The 20,679-nt window shown below is 39.5% G+C and overlaps 5 protein-coding genes across 5 annotated transcripts; 2 read left to right on the plus strand and 3 right to left on the minus strand.

The window, feature by feature from the left end:
- Nucleotides 1–3,068: 3,068 nt before the first annotated feature.
- mterf3 (mitochondrial transcription termination factor 3) lies at nt 3,069–5,835 on the plus strand. Its single transcript, XM_079571116.1, has 8 exons — nt 3,069–3,153; nt 4,047–4,330; nt 4,405–4,557; nt 4,661–4,850; nt 4,925–5,072; nt 5,151–5,222; nt 5,321–5,482; nt 5,573–5,835. Exons 2-8 carry the CDS (start codon nt 4,054–4,056, stop codon nt 5,765–5,767), a joined length of 1,197 nt encoding a protein of 398 aa, XP_079427242.1. The 5' UTR covers nt 3,069–3,153; nt 4,047–4,053; the 3' UTR covers nt 5,768–5,835.
- Nucleotides 5,836–8,090: 2,255 nt separating this feature from the next.
- uqcrb (ubiquinol-cytochrome c reductase binding protein) lies at nt 8,091–9,042 on the plus strand (the record flags this gene model as incomplete). Its single annotated transcript, XM_079570391.1, has 4 exons — nt 8,091–8,109; nt 8,426–8,506; nt 8,589–8,755; nt 8,843–9,042. The coding sequence occupies 4 exons, from the start codon at nt 8,091–8,093 to the stop codon at nt 8,918–8,920; spliced, it is 345 nt and encodes a 114-aa protein (XP_079426517.1). The 3' UTR covers nt 8,921–9,042.
- A 672-nt stretch (nt 9,043–9,714) lies between these two features.
- Nucleotides 9,715–14,354, minus strand: lrrc14b (leucine rich repeat containing 14B). Its single transcript, XM_079570746.1, has 3 exons — nt 13,535–14,354; nt 12,020–12,645; nt 9,715–10,483 (listed from the first exon to the last, which is right to left on the minus strand). Exons 1-3 carry the CDS (start codon nt 13,808–13,810, stop codon nt 9,811–9,813), a joined length of 1,575 nt encoding a protein of 524 aa, XP_079426872.1. The 5' UTR covers nt 13,811–14,354; the 3' UTR covers nt 9,715–9,810.
- A 599-nt stretch (nt 14,355–14,953) lies between these two features.
- Nucleotides 14,954–18,545, minus strand: LOC306973468 (protein naked cuticle homolog 2; the record flags this gene model as incomplete). Its single annotated transcript, XM_079570392.1, has 8 exons — nt 18,118–18,545; nt 17,977–18,047; nt 16,645–16,687; nt 16,138–16,199; nt 15,980–16,066; nt 15,777–15,906; nt 15,456–15,593; nt 14,954–15,384 (listed from the first exon to the last, which is right to left on the minus strand). The coding sequence occupies exons 1-8, from the start codon at nt 18,176–18,178 to the stop codon at nt 14,954–14,956; spliced, it is 1,023 nt and encodes a 340-aa protein (XP_079426518.1). The 5' UTR covers nt 18,179–18,545.
- Nucleotides 18,546–18,661: 116 nt separating this feature from the next.
- On the minus strand, nt 18,662–20,500 carry gatad1 (GATA zinc finger domain containing 1). The gene is made up of 5 exons (XM_079571156.1): nt 20,141–20,500; nt 19,835–19,957; nt 19,701–19,760; nt 19,360–19,543; nt 18,662–19,284 (listed from the first exon to the last, which is right to left on the minus strand). Exons 1-5 carry the CDS (start codon nt 20,318–20,320, stop codon nt 19,094–19,096), a joined length of 738 nt encoding a protein of 245 aa, XP_079427282.1. The 5' UTR covers nt 20,321–20,500; the 3' UTR covers nt 18,662–19,093.
- Between the last annotated feature and the right edge of the window lie 179 nt (nt 20,501–20,679).

The following is a 20,679-nucleotide window of genomic DNA, read 5'->3' on the forward strand; positions in this document are numbered from 1 at the left end:
TAAAATATGTTGTCAAAATTAACACTGGTCCTGGGCAGCATTAAAGCCACACCGTGTACAATTTTACCCACTAAATAAAATTGAAATACAAGCATTTATTTTATGACATATATATTCATCATCAGAAAAATACCTCATAAATGTACTGCCTTTGCTGTGAGCAGCTCACCTCGCCTAGGACATGTTTGCAACTTTAGCGGGAGTGGGTGCGTCTCCAGCTCGTCTCCAGCGAGATGTGACTAAAGGCAGAAGAATTTGAGATTTAAACAGGTTAGGTCCTCATCCAAATCCGTTCTTTGTTGACCCACTGCAGTAATAGCATTTTCTGTGCTGAGCTGGTCATTAGGAGCATGTTTTGTGTTGATGGCAACAGTATAGTTAAAAATGTTACGCAGTGTACCTTTAAAGGAAGTTACTAAATGATAGGCATAAATGATACAAATTTAAACTAAATATTAGGTCAGATTTTATGGATTAAATTAAAATTAATTGGGAAAAATAGGTAGGCTATCAGGAAAAATAGCCATGTTGAAGAGTGAAATGGAAATAGCCTACTATTTAGACTCGTTGAAAACTTGAATGGAAAATGATTAACACAAATAATACACAGCGAAAAGCAAAAAATATTCACAAAAAACGCAAAGAAAGACTTTTTATTTTCACAAAAAATAACCAGGGGTCCGGTCTAGGCCAGTTGTCCCAAAAGCGGGATTTGGGACCCCTGGGGGTCGGGGACACTGAAGTGGGGGCACAAGATGATTTTGAGACAACATTTTTTTTTTTTACATTCCTGACATTGAAGTTGATGTGTTTTGGATTTTTGACAGCATATTTTAGTGAAATTAGGCCATAATATCAAAATACAGATCTTTTACACTTTAAGTTATTATAAATGCTACATACATTTTACAGAAGGGGTCCTGAGTTGTTGATTGAGTGATTTTGGGATCATGGCCTGAAAAGTTTGGGAACCCCATGGTCTAGGGCTCTAGGCTATAGTGTCTAGGCTGCATAATTTTCATTAACCAAACCGAGAGACAAAATCGAATAACAATCATTCTCCTCTGCCCATAGCCTTTAGACCTACGCACATGTCTATTACTCCTAATCACATTGTTAGTGTGTGAGGGCAAATGCTACTGATATGCTGGATTTATACATAAAGTAGGTCTTGAGATGGGGCCTACAAATAGACAAAATAACCTTATCGAGAGATTTGCAGACAGAATTATCTCATCCCGTTGCTATAGAAACTGAAATAGACTGGAGGTGTCTTGTGTCTGAGGTCAATATCTCTCTGCACTGTGCATTCAAATAAAGCAGACAGATTGTGATATAAAAAAGATGAATGTAATGTTTTTAGACCATAGCCTACTAAAATGTTGGGATGCTTCAAAATCAGCTGAGTTTGGTAGTTTGTAATTAAGTGTAAGTATTAGTGTAATTAAGAAATATGACACTCCAAAACTCGTGTCTGATTTTAAGAGCAAATGCTTTTGGAACTTCCTCCTGCTCGTCCCTCCACAAACAGAGAAACCTGCAGCACCAGGTGGAATTTTATTGGCCTATAGGTCAGTGTTTTTTCGAACTGTAGCCCACTTGTACCACTGGTGGTGGGCTCAGGGGCGTAGCACCAAATTCTGGGCCCTAGGGACAAACTATCTTTTTGGACCCCCCTCATATTTCTTGTTCTTTAACCTCATAACAGTGGTTTGACAGTGCAGTTGATTTATTTTCTATTATAACTTTATTGTATACAATGACCTAAAAATCTAAATTAGTCCTGGATACTCAGTTCACTGTTTTGTTTTTGTTTGTTGTGTACTCGATGTTTGACTTGAAATTGAATCTGGATTGGCTTCAGTTACAGAAATTGAATAACCTTCAAACCCGGTAGTGATATAGATATTTAAATTGGTGGTGGAATATTCTGCATGCATAATGATTATTAGCATACCACATTAAACAGGACGACTGCACCAGGGACATGGGATATTTGTGCTGGGAATAACAAATGTGTGACTTTAAAGTAGGCATTAAAATGCTGCAAATTTTGCAAAAAAACAAATATTATACTATATGTTGTCTCATGAACAAAAAAGCTCAAGGGCTTCAGCATCATTTAGTCTCGCACCATATTTGAAGCCGGCTGAACCATTTGGCACATTTTTAAATTCATCCATGATTATTGTTTGTGCAAAATTCTGTCTAGCAACCATTGTATTTCAGCCTAGTTGTGTTCAATTCTTATAGTATCAATTATGAGGAAGCTTAGAAAGTACAATACAGAACGCTTTTTGCAGCACTTTTTAGGGCCCCCACCCTGCTCTGGGCCCTGGGTACACAGTACCCTTTACCCCCCCAGTCCGACGCCCCTGGGTGGGCTACTTGGGTTTTGTCAAGGGTTTTGCAATTTTACACTTTTTAGACTCAGCTTATAATCTCCTCTCTGCTTTAGTTTTCAAGTTTTCTGGTGAGACATGGTTCACATTTCCCCAACTAGTCCTGCACGATTTGATCTTGATTTAGTCAAAGAACTCATGAGGTGGTAGGTGCGCAATTTTTTTTGTGAGTTTTTGGGCTATACACAATCCAAAACAGTCTGCCAAAATTGTGGTTGATAATAATAATCGAATAATAGATTATTGCCATTGTCAGCGAACAGGGTCACAAACTGGGAATTTTCTTCGGTGCAACTGTGCAACATGAAACATAAAAAACATGGAGGAGATAAAAAGTAAGCTATAAAAACTTCAAAACTCTAGATCTGTAAGGGCATGCATAAAAATAGATGAATATAAAAAAAAAATATGATAAAATAACAAATTAACACAGAACAGCTTGGATGGATTTCCAGATGTAGGCTACAGCAGGTATGAGTGCAGACATGCCACAGTGCAATAAAGCAGTGCAAATGGCTGGAACAGATTATTAATTAACTGGTTAATAATCATTATCACAACAATCACAATTAAAATCATGAAGGAAACGAAGGATATAATCTAGTCTCTAATCCACTAGGGGGAGCTACTGGTGTGAAGAAGCGAACGTGCTAGCCTACATTTTCAGTCTTCTTCCGGATTTGCACGTGAAGTCAGTGGTTGTTGACATTGTACGGAGTCTTTTCTGTCAACGATTAGAGTAACGTGAACGGTTGGTCGTTTTACTGTCTAAAGGTTTTGTTGCAGTTATATTTGCTTCAATGGACACTTTGCTGTCATAGCACAAGTTTTGACCTCATTTCAGAAGTAGAGCTAAAGGCTACTAAAGGTAGCTTACATATTTCAGTATCTTGAAGCATAGCCTTCAAATAGTGCAAGTAACAAGGACGTTTTTGTTAAGATGATGGGATTGTATGAATTAATGTCATGTATTGCTGGTCAGTCAGTCTACCCCAGGGCAGCTGTGGCTACAACAGTGGCTTACCACCACCGAGTATGGCGTGAATGAACTCCCGCAAATGCACACTGTTGTTGTGTCCTTGGGCAAGACACTTCACCCTACTTGCCTCCAGTGTCTGCGTACACTGTTGTATGAATGAGAGAGTGAATGGGTAAAGCGCTTTGGGACTGATAAAGGTAGAAAAGCGCTATATAAGTTGAGTCCATTTACCAATAATGATGCTTGTAAAGCGCAATACAAGTGTATCATTATTATTAAAGGAGCTACACCTGAGCACAAAGAAACAGGGTCACTCAAATTTCAAATTGCTATTTTCTGGTCCAAACTCATCTCAAACTTTCCTAAAGCATTTACAACATCAACATTTGTTTGAACCAGGTTTCACAACTTTCAGGGAGGAAAACTGTCATTTCACTGTAAAAAAGAAAAGAAAAAAAAAAGCCTACTAGCCTGACATTTTAGGACTGTTTAAAAGGCTTTAAAACCAGTATTTTTTTTTGATAAATGTCTGCTTTTACCATGTGGACAAAACAATTTTTATTCCAATAACAGAAAAAAAAAAATCATCATTTTAATGATGATTTTTTCGCTTACATTTCGCTTACATTTAATTTGCAACGTCAATTATGTGTCCTTTATCTCAGGTTCCAAATGACTTCAGTCTATGTGCAGTTGTGTCTGAGATGCAGGAATCTTCTTGGCCCAAGGATTTCTACACAGGCTTTTACCAATCCAACACGAAGCTGTACAAGAGTTATCAGTGTGGCCACTCATGCTGTCTGGTCACCCGGTGGAAACCGAAGAGGGACAAGACACATGCAAATGTGCCATTACAGCTCTGCCAAACATGTGGAAGCCCTGACGGCAACAGAGTTTGTAATTGATAAAAGCCCCATATTATCAGCCACTGAAAAGGCACAGTTAATAGGTATAAAGAACGCTGTAGTTTGATAATATTATTCTTTTTTTGCTTGTAGTTTTAATCTTGCATATCATTTTCAGATCTAGAGGCTAATGTTGAGCCCTCAGTGCTAGAGGAAATTGATGATGAAGAAGCTGTCTCTATATCTATTCCTGTAGCTTTACCTCCATCATCGACTTCACTCAGAGACTATGTTGATAGATCTGAGACACTGAGTAAGCTGGTCCAGCTCGGTAATAAAATGTTCTCAGTTTGTCTTCATCTCTCTTTTCTTTACCCTCCACAAAGATTATTAGCATGGTTTATTTGTTAATGATTATGCTTTGTTTTTCCCAGGTGTCAATCTTTGGAAACTGGAACAGAGGCCCAATGTGGGCTCTATGCTTCTGAGACTTGATTTTGAGACAGATGTTGCACCAAAGCTGCTGTTTTTGAAAGACATTGGGGTTGAGGAGTCTCGCTTTGGCTACATCATCTCCTACAATCCATTCATTATTACTGAGAGTCTAGAAAACTTGGAAACAAGGTACAATGACTATTTGTTACAACAAAATTCAAATGCTGATGCTTGATTTGTTTTGTTTTAATATTCCACTAAAGAGTGAACTATCTGGTATCCAAGAAGTTCAGTACAGAGACAGTGGCGTCTATGGTGGCTCGGGCACCGTATCTACTCAACTTCAGTGTGAAGAGGCTCGACAACAGACTGGGTTTCTATCAGCAGCAGCTCAACCTTAGTGTTGCCAATGTAATAAGCCAAACATTTAACATTGTAACAGTAAAATGTTTAAACAATGTCAAAATCTTGCTTGAAAATCTTTTTCAGACAGTCAATATTTTATCCCGCCTACCCCGATTGTTGTGTTGTAGTTTGGAACCTGTGAAGGAAAATCTGAAGGTATTTTGTTAGAAGTTGATATAAAAAATGAATTCAACGGTTATTTTACTGATTATTTACTGTATTTGTCAACCTTTGCATATTGTGCACATTCTCAGGTTTGTGAAATAGAACTTGGCTTTAAAAAGAATGAGATTCAACACATAGTCCTGGCCGTCCCAAAAGTGCTAACGGCAAATAAGAAGAAGCTAACACAAATATTTGACCTGCTCCATAATACTATGAAGGTGCCCCATCACATGATTGCCAAGTTTCCTCAGGTAAATTGTGAGCCTGTTTTTATTGATTGATTTGCTTTTCTGTCCAATATGATATTTGAAATTGTATTAAGTATGCATACTTTTTTACAGGTTCTGAATACAAAGTACTTGCGTGTCAGGGAGCGACATCTGTTCCTTGAATATTTGGGAAAAGCTCAGTATGATCCTGCACAGCCAAACTACATTGCCCTTGATCTCCTGGTTTCTTTGCCCAATGAGGCATTTTGTTCTGAACTGGCCTCTGCTAAATTAGAAGATTTCTATTTGTTTCAAAAAACCTTATGATCTTTCAATAGTATGTTGTATGTATGTTATGAGGGATAATGGTCCTTGGTTTTTGACAGCTATCTCAAACTCTGAAATCTTTACAATATATCTCCATACAATGTTTCAGTGTTCAATGTTGCCCAGTGTTTGACTCTAAAATACACAATAAACTGAAGAATAACCCCAACAGGCAGTGAGTTGTCATACATTAAATTATGTTTTATTTTATAATCTATTATAGAAAACGCTATCTCAATGGCCGCCGCCTGGGCGCCGCCATGTTTATTTCCCATACCGACTTTGAAGCTAAGCAGGGACGGGCCTGGTTAGGACTGGGATGGGAGACCGTTTGGGAACACCAGAAAGCCGCGGTGCTGCGGTGCTGCTGTCCGAGGACAACCCACCGTCACAAATACGCGAGTGCACGAGATCTGACTGCCGTGCGTGTGCGCGCCTTCAACCTGGGCGCTGTGTGTGTGCGCGCGCGTTTGTGTGTGTGCGCGTGTGAGCGGCCGTGCGTGTATGTGTGCGCGCGTGCATCCAAACAGGGCTGTGTGCGCGTGCGTGCGTGTGTGTGTGCGTGTGTGTGCGTGCGCAGGCGTGTATGTGTGTGCGCGCGCGCATCCAAACAGGCCGCTGTGTGCCATCGTCACTCACCCTAAACTGCAGCCTCTAATCAAACGCGCTGCTCCGACTGATTTCTCCTCCGTGTGAGTGAAAGCGAAAATGAAACTACTACTTAACGAGCGCATGGCCTGCACTGCGTAGTTTTTTTTCTTTTTTTTTACTTTGCTGCTGTACCATTTGTTTTCTATTTTGCTCTCACGTATTGTGAGCCCAGAGGTACATTTCATTCTAAAGCAGCTTTGAAAGCATTGCCAATTTTATTGTAAGGTTATAAATACTGTCTAACAACGATCATTAGGCTATTTCAGTTCAAAACCTACTCATTATTTTTCTTTTTGTACACTACCGTGATGCACCAAACCACGGGTCCTGCACCGTGAACCAAACCGTTAGAGCTGAACCCCTAATATTTATCCATAATTATTCCACTGTCTCTTGAATTCTATTCCCTGAGTTTAGCATATAACATAGCATATTGTCGTTGTAGTTAATAAGAAAGGAGTACGGGTGCATCAAACTCTCCAATTGCTGTTTGTTTGAAATTATTTTTTGCCTTCATTATTTTAAACATTTGTCGTGGCCATAGTTTTTGGAATGGGTTGGGAACCACTGGTCTACAGCTGAACTGTGTGACGGGTTGGACATTTCTTTGTAATCACTCATAATCTCAGAATATCAAATGTGGAGACTAGCGAGGCCCGGCCGAAGGCCGGGTCTCAGCTAGTATAAACTATAATCAGGTACATGAGGCCGTTTTTATTTAACCTCTTAAAGGAACAGTCCACCGTTTTCCATACTGAGATATGTTCTTACCTGAGCTTAGACGAGTTGAAGAGCTTGATCACTTCTAACTTCACCCTATAGCTATAGGAGCTATAGGAATATACTGGGAGAGGCCAAATGCGAACAACATCTTTGATCTTATTGTGTGACTGAGGGCACACAGTTCTTCCATACTGAGATATGTTCTTACCTGAGCTTAGACGAGTTGATGTGTACCTGTCTGGTCTTTGTGCGTGTCTGTGGAAGAGCGTGGTCGCTTCCAACTTCACCCCCGTTTGGTGCTATAGGAATACATTGGGAGAGGCCAAATGCTAACAACATCTTTGGTCGTTTTGCGTGATTGAGGGCACGCAAAACGACCAGACAGGTACACATCAACCCGTCTAAGCTCAGGCAAGAACATATTTCGATTTCAGTATGTAAAAAAGTGGTGGCCTGTTCCTTTAACTCCCGCCCTAACCGAGTGCATTTTCTCCGTTTTGACTTTACCCAAATCTAAAAGCTTCTCGACTGGAGCTTACATCTTACAGGCCAGTGTAACGCCTCATTTGAAAGCTAAGACCTACAAAACAGATTTTTCCTTGTATTGTCGCTTGTTTTAACGCTTTTTTGTTGCATTTTTCTCACATTTTTGATGTTTTTTTGCTGTGTTATCATCCTTATTTACGTCTCGTTCTTGTCACTATTTTGATGCCTTTTTCAAGAAGCTTTCAGATTTGGTTAAAGTCGAACTGGAGAAAATGTGCTCGGTTCAGGCGGGCGTTATGCGGTTAAATGTAAAATTGAAACAGGCATCTTTGTGCATATGAAAATCTATATAGTTTCATTGATGAAAATGTGCATTTATTGATCCATGATTGTATTGCGCAATTTCCTGTTTATGACTTTCCTTACCCACAATCCACTGCGGCAGTAGCTTTCACAGTACAACATGGCGGCTCGGGCACCAGGTAAGTGATGGTCGCCTCTTTAGATTTTCGTGTTATAACATGCCTTAAAGCCTCCTTTGGCCATTAATTATCGAGCATAGATTATTAGTGCATGATCTAGAGCAGTTGCCATGACGATTTCCACCTGATTACTTATGTTTCCACGTTCAACTTGGATATGTCCTTTGGTGTCCCTGTGCTAGCTGATGCTAACAGCTATATTGACGTAATTGACGTAATGCCATAAAACGTTTAATACTAACGATGTGGATCTAATATGGTATATACTCTAAAAAGGTGCAACGTTTATAATTATAAATTTATCATTTTAATGTTTTTTCCCCCCCAGCAGCATCAGGTAGACTCCTGCTGGGTTTACGAAAATGGTACTATAGCATGTCTGGCTTTAACAAAGTGGGTATGTTACATGCTCTCTTACATACATGATTTACCTCATCTACCCATAATCTCAGTGGTTATAGCAATGTCTTTTTTATTAGGCCTAATGCGCGACGATATTATCCACGAGGATGGAGACGTGCAGGAGGCTATTCGGAGACTTCCAGAGGATGTGTACAATGACAGGATGTTCAGGGTCAAGAGAGCCTTGGATCTGTCTATGAAACAGCAGATCCTGCCCAAGAGCCAATGGACAAAATACGAAGAGGTATGTGTCTGTTCACATTGTCACTGTGGCATCAAGTCAATGTTTAGTAAAGCGTACATTCATACTTTATCTTAATTTCCTCTTTAGGATGTTCCTTATCTGACCCCGTACTTGGAAGAGGTCATCCGCGAAAGGAAAGAGATGGAAGAATGGATGAAAAAATAGAATATACCTTAAACCAATGTTATCCCTCATCTTGATTCACTGATCCATTGTAATATTTCTGTAACATTATCTATTAAACTGTCAATTAAATAGAATATTTTAAAAAGGGCACTTCATTTGTGTAGGAAAGTTTTTATTGTGCACAAAACAGTGTTTGAGAATAAACAATTATGCATGTGCTGTTAAAAATCAAGCTTTTAATGAGGTGAAAAGGGTAACAGAACCTTTTACAGCTAATTTAAAGCCACACTGTGGAACATTCCAGGTTGTGTCTACAGAATGGCAACAAAACTCATACAAGTCAAAACGTTGTTGCCAGGTATTAGCAGGCAAACACCACTCTCTCACTCTACCCAAAACCCATAATTGCAGCACGGCCATGATTTCTGATCAGTGCTTCCTAACCATTTTTGTCTCACGTACTCTAGTCATTCATTTACGCTCGGAGTACACCCTACCTCAAGGATCCTGCCAATATTCTTTACAAAGTGGTCAACTAAACTTAGTCAATGGCAGAGTGTTTTGTTCAAAATGAGGCTAAAATACTGTCAAACTCAAACCTTTTACTGAGAAATTAGCCAAGTGTGTCGTTTTTGCTTAAATCTTACATCTCGATTTGTAAAACCTCAAAAATCAGCTTCTGCTCAGTGTCACATAATTTGTTTTTAAAAAGTTAGGAGTGTTTTTTGGCAACATAAAAGAAGAACTGCATTAACATATTATGTAGCCAAGTGAAATGGTCCGCATTGTGGCTTTAAGGAGGGGTGTTGTGAGTTACAGCAGTACAAAAAATATATATTGGGATTATATTACAAAACTATATTATCAGTAATGATCATTAATGAACATGTTTCTACCCTGCCGACGCTATGGAGACCACTTAAGACCACTTAATTACTTGTATGTGATCTCCTAGTGTCTATGTCATGTATGGTGCCAATAAATGTCCCAATAACTGTGTTGACTGATTTTAACATAGATACCCCTAATTCATTTCTGGTTTCGTTAATGTCAGCATCAAAAGCTCCCAAAAGTGGAGTGCACACCTCTACCCCGCCTTTCCCTGCACCGTCAAGAATCCCCATGAGCTGCCCCCTAACCACTTGAAACAGTTCCTTGTTGTGCTGTATCAGGACTGAATCATCAAGGGGGTATGTGACACCGATGGGGTAACATTCACGGGGGACAGGCAACTCCAGATACCTCAACTTCGGAAAACCTGCAGACAGGACAGAGAATAATCGTCGCAGAGCCGTGCCTGTCAAAGGATTGCCAAGAAACTTAAGCTCCTCCAAGTTCGGACAGCACGTGAGGGCGCTCGTAAACGCATCCACGTGCTCATCTTCTATGCCGCACTCTTCGACTGTCAGACTGATGAGAGTTTTTGAACAGCGGCTCAGCAGTTTGTGGAAGGATGTGGGGAAACGCACAAAGATGACATGTCCACTGATGTCCAAGCGGGTTAAACTCTCACTGTGGAGGCTGTTGGACAAGTAAGTCATGTCCACACGGCTTAAGCTGCAGTTTGCCAATTCCAGGCATTTCAGCGGTGTATTAAGTGGGCTGGAAAAAGCAAAAGAGAGACAATGTTGAAACAGTTGTAATTATAAAGGTTAATACCCCAAAATTGCCACTTAACTATTTTGCAGGTGGTTTATTTTAAATTTGATTTCACTTGATTTTATCATATTTATTCATTTTTTCTTCCTAAACTGCCGATTTCATGTGCAGCACTTTGGAAGCACTTGTTTATAAAATGTGTAAATAAAGTGGATTGGATTTCCCCTTCAGAAAAAAGATAAATCCTCCAAATATGATCTATTTTATCAACTAATTAAACATGTTTTTATTTATTTTAGTTCCTCAGTATGTGCTAATTTTCCTTTTTTTTTTTACATATACATTTTCATATAAAATATCTTCATGTTCAAATCGAAATATGCAAATGTACTTATTCACCTGCAGTGTCTCGCTCAGGTAATATGGCCATTACCTGAGACTGAACTATAATGTAACTGAGTAATAAGGGAGTGCGTGTTGTTTGTGGTCTGATATTCGCATTTGACCCAGCACCTCTTTGTCAGGTTAACAAGCAGCTGTTTGTCCTCAAGTTGGCTTAATGTCAGCAGTTGAAACATCATGATGCCACACAGTGTTGACCAGAAGCCGCAAAGTATCAATGCATGACTGTGTGGATTAAAGTGATCCTTGTGTAAACGCCGTAATGATTTTGAAGACACGGAATGCAGTGAATGTCTTTGAAGGTGTCTTTCAGAGCTAATTTTACATGGAGCAAACAAGGGCACATATTATGACTCCTGAAAAGTAGTGATGCAAATGACACTCCCTCTGCCACCCCCTATTGTGTATATATGGTATGTATTTCATATAGTTCTTAGCTCTTTTTTGCACCAACATTTAAGAGCAAGACAATTTCAGTTTGATTTGTCTGTGCTTAACATGAGATAGAATTGAAAATAAAGCAAACTTAGTATAATTATTAGCTTTCCAATTTCATGCACAAGAAATGTTAGTTTATTACGTATTTATTTATCTAAAACCATTTCTATGCGCAATTTAAAACAACAAACTACAGTAGGACAGCACAATTAATTGCATTGAATTAAATCGCAATTTGAATAGCTGCAGTTAGCAAACCACAGACTGAAAAGACTGAAAAAATGTTGTATTTTTGATGAAAAAAAAAAAAATACAAACTTTTGTTTTCCACCTTTGGGTATGTAAAGTAGTGTTTTATACATTGTAAATTTCATAAATATTACGTCAGTGTCTCTGGACAATTATCCCATCAGAAAGCACAAATAGCTCAACTCATATTGTCACCAGATCCAATAGTTTAAACCAGTTTGGAAACATAAAAGGAGTCTCTCGCACTTCCTCAATCCCAGCTCCTGTCCCCGATAAAGTCTGGATCAGTGGATTCTCAGCCTTCAAATGTTCACAGAAACTTGTGCATGTCTAGAACCCTTCACAGAAAAAAGACTAAATATTTAAATAAATAAATAACAAATACACAAATGCAATACAATACCCAACCCTTTACAGGTACTACAGTATAGTGACTGGTGTGGTACTCACTTGAGTAGCCTGCGTAGGTGTCCTGTGAGAGTGGAGAATCCCAGGTACAGCTCAGTCAGCCGATCCAGCTTGGACAGGAGTTTCCCAATAGTGTCCAAAAGGTCTGCATCGTCTAAGCACCTTCTCACGTCAAACGCTCCGGCCGGAAGGGTCAGCGACTGCATTTTGGGAAACTCTACCCTGGACAGTAGCACCTCTAGGTGCGAGGCCTCCAGGGGAACATTATGTACCACTTCAAGTTTCGTCATGCACTCAGGCTCTGCTAGTCGAAGAACATAAAACAGGTGCTTAAGAGCGAGGGTGTCCGCTCTAAACCCGTCAAAGTGAAGCTTTAGAGGACAGCAACGATGGAGGAGCAAGGCCTGTGCTACTGGCTCGTGGTTGCGACCCGTGACAAAACCGTTAAAATGGATATCGATGAAGGTTTCAAAGGCAGTGTAACAAACGCTGCTGTCTTGCATGGCCACCAAAGTCTCGTAGCACATCTGAGTGAGCAGCAGTGTCCTCCCCCATCGGCCCAAAGTCGTCTTGCAAGGACAAACCTGGTGCTCAACATCCTTCAAAGCAGTCAGGTCCACTCTGTGAAGGGTTTTTGCGTATGTTTTTGGAGGACACAGCACATAATCCTAAAGGAAACATTGCAACTTAATGCATCTCAGTTGTAAAAGTCTTCTTAACTTGTATAACAGTTATGCTTTAACACAGTGGTTCTCAAACTGATGGCAAGTATCAACTCAGAAAGAAGTTAGCTCTCAGAGTAGATCTAAACCCACTCGATCACCTCTTAACCCCCACCTGATGAACCAAGCCCATTTTCTCCAGTTTGGCTTTTCCCAAATATAAACAACAAACAACAAACAAAGCATCAAAATAGTGGCAAAAACGAGGATGAAAATACCAACACAAAAAGTGACAAAGAAGCAACAAAAAAAAGAGCCACAAAAGAATGCCGGAAAAGCAACAATAATACAAAAAGAAAGTGACAAAATTGACAAAAATACAACAAAAAAGAGTAAAAAAGCAAGGAAAAAATGATGAAGAAGGTAACAATAAAAAACCTACAAAAACAAGACAAAAAGAGACGAAAACACAACAAAAATGCTTCCAAAATGTGACAAAAATGTGGCGACGACACAATAAAAAAGTGTGAGGCATTACTCTGGCCTATAGACTGTAAACTCCAGTCCAGAAGCTTCTAGATTTGGGTAAAGATAAACTTGAGAGTAAGAGGTTAAAACATTTCTGGTGAGGCTGCAGATTAATATTTTGCAATACCTTAATAACAATACATTTCATTAAAAAGCGTCTTTCAAAATACCCAAAGACACTGTAAAGTTGAGGGATAAAGATGGGGGAATTTTGTCAAACATAGAGGTTTTGTAAAGACCTATTTTTTGTTGGTAAAATTACAAATAAAAATAGTCACACATTTGTCTCTGAATTATGCAAAGAGTAGAATTGCCACAGTTTGAGAAACACTACATGAACAAGTTGTAATCAGATTGTTTTTGGTACCTTGAGACCAGTTATTAGAGCCTCTACACATCGGCGGCAGGTGCTGGAGGTGAGGTCCATCGGACAGTCTGAAGTTTTCCCCAGAAGTCTTTGCAGGTTGAGTTCGGGCAGAGGCCAGGTCTGCACTAAAGCGTGCAGCAGCTCAGCCTGTTCATGAAGATAGCATGCTTTAAACAGAAGAGGATACATGTTAAAAGAGACACACGTGAGGCTCTCCAAAGCCGCCGGGCCACTGTTTATGAAACCCTCCGCGGCAAGGAAACGCAGAGACTTCATGGTTGCGGGGCTCAATCCCTGAGGAACCGATGAGCTTTTGTCAGCAGTTCTCAGCAGAGTCTTCCTTGTTATTGTCCGTCTGCCTGTCTGTCTGTCTGTACGCTCTGCACTTGTAGTGTACCCGGCTCGCTGTGATAAGGCACAGGTTGCGTGGTTCAGTAACAGGCTACAGGGCTATTTAAAGAAGCAGCTGTCTCACGTCCCTCGCCCCGGTCCAGTATCTATTTGCAGTTTTCACAGAGCGTTAAGCTTGAGCAACATCCAAGCTTCAGCGGAAGATCTATCACTATTCATGTCACTCCATTGTGAGGACAGCGCTAGGAACAAGAGAGACAAGACGACAATACTTTCTGCTCAGGAATAGATCAATGCCAAATAACAGACAGGAATAATCACATAAATAGGACATGTGCTACTTGTTTACTTGCTTAAAATGTGGCCACCGTTCAAAGGCTATAGGGATGCAACAATTCTCAATACTAGAATCGATGAAAGATCGTAGAAGTATTTTCAGATGTGTCTCTTTTTAAAGGTCTATAGGAGCTAAGCATGTGATTCTGTGAAATAAAAGCACCATTTTATTAATTTGATCAACTTTCTATTAACAGACAGACTTAAAATGTGTGTGTTTAATTATATTCTTGTAATGTTGTTGCTGAACTAATCAATGAGACGAGCTGTGTGCTTTTATTTTGGCGTGCTGGATCGAAACAGGAAGTCACTTCTTGGGCGGCGTTGTTATGATTTGAAGTTATGCAAAGTCAATTTTGGACGAGAATGTATTTGGATGCAGTACAGCAGATCGTGTAATTCTGTTATATAAAAATAAAACATTTAAAAAGTAATCTATACGTTCAATATTTTGCAAATTGACTATTATTTGGTAATATTGAACTTTCCTGTGAATCGGCTGGTCAGTTCCAATCAGGAGGAGAGGGAGTTTGATCGTTTCTCTCTCCTCAGTTTGCAACCCTGCAGTTTAAATGTGTTGAATCAAAATCATGACCCTCATATCACAATACATATCGAATCGTGACTTAAGTGAATTGTTGCATCCCTCATAGAGTAAATAAAGTGGTTAAATCCTTACCTCGTATGGCCTTTGTTGTCAATAATGGATGTGGTTGTGTTTTCAGGGTCTCTTCATGCAGCGTGGTGATGGTGGTGGTGATGATGATGGTGGTGTTCATGCAGATGGTGGTGTCTCACTAAAGGAGAACATGGGCGCAGGTGAATTTGGGATAAAACATCACTGTCTCTGCCCGCATGGCCATAGCAGCACTGTGGTCGCCGAGGTGAGGCGTGATCTTGAAGTCGCAGCCTTTTGCTGTGGGAGCGATGAACAGGGCCGTTCACAGTGTGTTTGAAGTGGGAGGGAGGACACTGGGAGGGAGGACACTGAGACGCAGGACGCGACCCATGCAATCGACTGGACTTTTCCTCTTTCCAGACCGGTTTTGTTTTCAGGGAGTTTAAAACAGGAAAAGATGGAGAAGTCTGTGGGTGGGTGCAGTTATCACTTGTCACCACAGGATGGTGCTGATGTGGAGAAAGAGGCTTCTGAGAGGTGTATTCTGTAAAAAAAAGATTCGTTTTAACACTTTGGGTATTTTATGGTGGTTTATCAGCGCCTGTGTAGACTTGCCTTCATTGTCAAACTTTGAGTCAAAGTTTTCAATCCCGGCTAAATCCAGATAGTGGTTTCTCCGCTCAATGTTTTCTCCTGCACAATAGAGTCTTCTCACTGGCCGTCCTGTCTCCTCAGATGGACTGTGCTTCTTGTCTGAATAAAATTTTAAAAATATGGCCATTAAATTGTTTTCTGAAGTAACATTCTACAACGAAGTAAAGTTACTGGACAAAATTGTCACACTTTTGAATCGCCTGTGCCTCGGTTTTATTCACTACAGAAGCCAATATAACCTGAGTAAAATGTATCTTATGTATCTTGGAGTCTGTCATTTACCAGTTTGCGGGACTTGATCATCAGAGGAACTTAGGACGATCTTGATCTTGAACGCTGTGGCGCTTTCTGAAGCTGGTCTTAGGGAGGAATCAATAGCTTTACACACTCCATGCAAAAAGTTGGACATGTCCTGAACAGAAAAAAGGTTTTTGCTTAAACAAGTCAGAAACATTAATAAAACATTTATGAAAGTAGAAATTCACCTCCTTGTTGCCAGAGTCGCGCTCATGGCACAATGTGAACAGCCACTCCTGCCCCGTATCATCTGGAAATGTGCTCCTCTCTTGGCCCTAAATTAACCATAAGATATCACATTAGAGTTGAGTATATTTTAGGTAAAAGTAAGGTAAATTGCACTTACATCTGAATGGATGTTCAGTACAGTTTTACTCGTGTCGAGCCCCTGCTCTCCTGGCAGCGCCACTGAAATATATATTTTTGAAAAATAAAAGGGTTGAAATGAATTCTTTGGAAGAGTTTTCCCTCCAGCTCGTCAAAACAGCTCAGTCTTTGAATGTTTTTCTCTTTTGAAGACCCATTGGTTTTCACGGACCGATTTTCTTTGGTGGTTCCTGTTATTACTATTGTTTATACTTTAATGTATTTTTAACTGTTCAAATTTTGTATTGCCTGTGTGTTCGCCACTTTGGGCAGCGATGGTTGTTTTAATTGTGCTTCATAAATAAATTTGACCATGGCCTATTCTTGAAGTTATGAAGTTATTATCAAAGAAAACAACAAACAATAGTACATCCAGCTTATAATGTTGCTTCAGCCTCAGATTGAAATCTTTAATTTCTTGTACTTGAATATACTGTTAATTTAAATAATCTACTAATCTACTACTACTAATGAATACTCTACTTACCCTTAAGTGGACAATTATCGCTCTTTACATTCCTGCACATGTTCTGTAAATAAAGGGAGAGCTTATGTTGAGGAAATGTAACAAATCTTTCACTTTAGGCTTGTCAAGTGTAGGAAATGTGTAAGATCTGGATTTAATGCTAATCTACTTTACAATTGTCACGATGCCATTTCAACTTAACTTAAAAATTTACCTTTTTTTTTTTTCTTTTGTGCCACAAATCTCAGATATTCATTTCAACATAATTTGAAACTGGGACAGATAAGCAGCTTAAGGAATGCAGCCATTTGCCGACATCTACAAAAGTCTCTCCACACCCTCCTCTTCATCTGACACGCTCTGTCGGCTGTGACGCTTTGATGCTGACCAAAAGGGTACTTTACTTTTGTATTGGATAATGTACTTAATCCCACAGTAATCTAGAGCCAAGAACTTACTTTTATCGTTTTCTCATGGGATATAAACTACATCAGTTTGGAAAATCTAATGACAGGAAACTCTGGCACTAACAAGTTTTAATGAACTCCAAACAAGCTTTTACAACAACCTGGCGGCAGCAGGAATTCTCCTCTTACTGTAAGAATTTGAGATCGTCATAAGTACAGTATAGTACATGTAAGTATTTTCAAACCACCTCCAGTGATTTCAATCTTTATTTCAACTAATGCCATGTGAAATAATCGAACAACCACTACTTTTGATCCATTACATTATTAAGCCTCTCTTAGTCTGTGTCTGGCCGTCCCAAGGAAAAGTGGTACCAGATGTGGGCATAAAGAGCCTGCTGTTTCGGAGGGGGCGGCTGAGCTGCACTTCAAACTCCAAAGTCTCTTTATAGAGTCAGTGGAGGAAAAGGGTGGAAGAATAAATAGACGACTACCTGGATGTGATGTGGGCAAATAGTGTTTATCCTAAAACTGGCCCAAGTAAGATGAAGCCAGTCTGGTTTGGAGCTGCTGGTGCTGCATTTTGACCAGCATTAAGAGCACCTTCATGTCACATGTTGTTTTCTTTAGTGAAATATTCAGTGTTTATGACTTGGAGGCACTTAATGCATAGACGACTAAATGAGTTTGTGCAAAACATTGAAACAAACATGTGAGCAGTCTGTCAATGGTGACTATTAGTATCAAATTTACATATTTATATATGTGAAAAAATAGAATATATAATGACATAAATATATACCTACATACATAAATGATTGTATAACAACAACAATAATAATAATAATAATAATAATAATAATAATAATAATAATAATAATAATAATAATAATAATAATAATAATAATAATAATAATATAATGACTTCTATAGAGGTTTCTCTCACCTTTTCCTTACTGCTAGAGATGGATTCAAACTCCCTCTGACATTTCAGTAAACTGGACGGAAGAACACCACCTACAAAAAGAAAACTTTTGCGTAATAAAGACACCATTAAAATGCACAAAAGCAATGTTTAATCCCAAACCTTCAGGGCTTTGTCTGCGTTTTGAAGCTGAAGTGTAACAGAAAACAAACATCAGAAACATTTCTCAACACATATAAAGAATAAGAGTGACATGTGAACTCACAAAGTTTCGAGTGGAGTTTTCCCATAGCTTCGTTCTTCAAATAAATATTCTGTTTACCAGCCAATAAAACAAGTTATGAGTTAGACTTCATAAGAACACCTCTAAGGTAGACAGGACTGCGCTAACTCTCTCACAGGGACTTTCAGCTGAGGAGAGCGGGTAGTGATCCAAGAGCATGCGCTCTCTACAAGATCACCTACTGCAGAGTACTTCCTGCATTGGTGGAAAACCCAGTGGTTTCACATTACACATGTTATGGTTTTGCCTTAAAGGTTATTGTTGCCATAGTAAAAGCTCACACCCAACCATTGCCATTTTTGTCATAGAAATGTCTGCAAAGCAGATTTTCAATGAGCACTTTGTTGTAGAGCAGTGGTTAGATTGACAGATCTGCTTTTTTCATCATATTTTTTTACATTTTATTAATAGACATATTTATTCCTCAAGTCAACAATAATCAGTAGGAAAACATGATGTTTTGATAGAGTTTGGGTTGCAAAATATTCTTATTTGGGTCTTGTCATCCTGGGGTGATGGTGGGTCCTGAGGTCACACTAGTTTAGAACCACTGAACGAGAGAAACAATAAATCACAACATCTAGAGCCTCTAAAATGGCAAATCTTTGAAGTTAAATATTGATTGGGACAAACTAATAGAAAAATGTAATTCGAAAGACATGTAGTTTATTCATAACTGCAACTGCATAATTGTCAGATTGTTTTTCATCTACAAACTGACTAAGGCTCTTTATATCAAACTTCAAATCTTGAGGTTCCTTTAATCAGAATAAAAAATGTCTTTGCGGTCTTCATTTTTACACAAATGTACAAAAGAAATGTTTGTCAAACAGGTCCAGTCCATGTTAAATCGTTTCAGCAGCTGCCACTGATGGGCTCTTTGACAGAGAAAGTTGGAGTTGGTCCTATGTGTGTCCAGATGTAGCCTTTCTCTGGTCGAATGGGAATAATGGGAAATGGAGATGTCCGAGATTTGAAATACTCAGAGGGTGCATGGCACACAAACTCCAGGTACTCCATCTTTCTGGGCAGGTCCTCCTCTGGACCTGAGAAAACCACAAATCATTTCATTACCAACAAAAATAAACAAGTTTCAAAGAAAAATTATTAAAGTTTCTTACCAAGAATATATGTCCCGGGGTCAAACTGACCCTTTGGACTGGCCTGAGTGGGAATTAGCCATGTCAGCGCAGCACTCTTTTCACAATACTGATCTTGAACAAAGCCACGGATCTGGGCATAATACGCCTTCCCGTCCTCCTCATCGGTGACTTTAATCACGTCTCCAGTCTGGTAGTAAACCCCCTACATGATCAGAAGGAAATAAAGTTGTTATTCCAGTATGAACACATGGTAAACGGTCTCAACTAGTAAACATCAAGGAACCACTCACGCATTCGCACTCTCATTCACACACCATGCACACAGACACTGGAATAATAAATAATAATAAAATCTATACCTTGTAGAACACAGACTCAGAGGTAATGAACGTGGCAACTGATTCTGGTGCTTTGATCGGCTGAGGGAGAAGAACATAGTCAGAGATTATTTTACATTAAGTATTGGCTATTTTGCCCATGATTTGACTATTACATTTTTCAGCTTAAATATGTGTCTTCTCCCTTTGCCTTTGGTTGACACCTTCTTCTCTGATGCAGGGGCTTTATACTTTGTGCTTCTTAGTCGAGCAGACCTTCTGTGAATCTCCTGCTTTGACTGAAAACAGACATGTATATTTTATTCAAAGTAAAGCACATACTGATTTAGGTGGAATATGACAGTGATGACTATTTATGGTGCATACATCTCATTACTAATAGCCCAAACTAAGACACCTTTTTGTGCAGCTTACAGAATGATGTTTAAAGTTGGGGGGAAAGAAAACAAAGAGCCTCATACCTGTTTCCCCCCACCGTTGCTGGGTTGTGTTGCAGAGGACAAGGAAGGTCCTGATGTCCCGCTAATATTGCTTTTCCCTGTGCACGTGTTGCAGAGTATTTCTCCTTGGTTTCCCTTTTTCCACATTGACGAGGAGTTGGTCTTGCAAACCGCACAACACGGCTTCAGCCCCAGCGGCATTTTGCTCTCAGAAAGTAATGACAGAAGGGTATATAAACAAAGCACTGTGCAGATCCACTAGCGACTTGAGGTCATTTAAAACGCCTCTGCACAGTAAAACCTGATAACCTATAGCTATTCGTCTTTCCAACGTATAACTAGAAATAATAAAGGTAAATTAATACCGGTAAGTATGATTATTGATTTATTTTCTACAGATAAGCTGTGGCCATTTTTCCGGCTTCTTCTTCGTGGGTCTCCGCCTCTTCTTCATCCATCGCAGGCACTGGTGTAAATATTTAGAGCGCCACCTCTGTTTGTATGTGTCCAAAACGCTATCACTGTGGCATGTTTTTCCGTTCAAATGTATGCACTATTTG

This window comes from Gobius niger (genome assembly GCF_951799975.1).
Source record: "Gobius niger genome assembly, chromosome: 14".
Classification (NCBI taxonomy): Eukaryota; Metazoa; Chordata; class Actinopteri; order Gobiiformes; family Gobiidae; genus Gobius; species Gobius niger.

Bases quoted from the DNA above. Each gene is read 5' to 3' on its own strand.
- mterf3 (XM_079571116.1), top strand. From the start codon at position 4,054: ATGACTTCAGTCTATGTGCAGTTGTGTCTGAGATGCAGGAATCTTCTT. The intron at 4,558-4,660 runs GTAATAAAATGT...TGTTTTTCCCAG, and splicing joins GAGTAAGCTGGTCCAGCTCG to GTGTCAATCTTTGGAAACTG. The intron at 5,483-5,572 runs GTAAATTGTGAG...ACTTTTTTACAG, and splicing joins TGATTGCCAAGTTTCCTCAG to GTTCTGAATACAAAGTACTT.
- lrrc14b (XM_079570746.1), bottom strand. From the start codon at position 13,810: ATGAAGTCTCTGCGTTTCCTTGCCGCGGAGGGTTTCATAAACAGTGGC. The intron at 12,646-13,534 runs GTACCAAAAACA...TGTTTCCTTTAG, and splicing joins CTCTAATAACTGGTCTCAAG to GATTATGTGCTGTGTCCTCC. The intron at 10,484-12,019 runs GTGAGTACCACA...TGCTTTTTCCAG, and splicing joins CACCTACGCAGGCTACTCAA to CCCACTTAATACACCGCTGA.
- gatad1 (XM_079571156.1), bottom strand. From the start codon at position 20,320: ATGCCGCTGGGGCTGAAGCCGTGTTGTGCGGTTTGCAAGACCAACTCC. The intron at 19,958-20,140 runs GTATGAGGCTCT...GTCTGTTTTCAG, and splicing joins GCAACGGTGGGGGGAAACAG to TCAAAGCAGGAGATTCACAG. The intron at 19,544-19,700 runs GTATAGATTTTA...CTGATCATGTAG, and splicing joins CTGAGTCTGTGTTCTACAAG to GGGGTTTACTACCAGACTGG.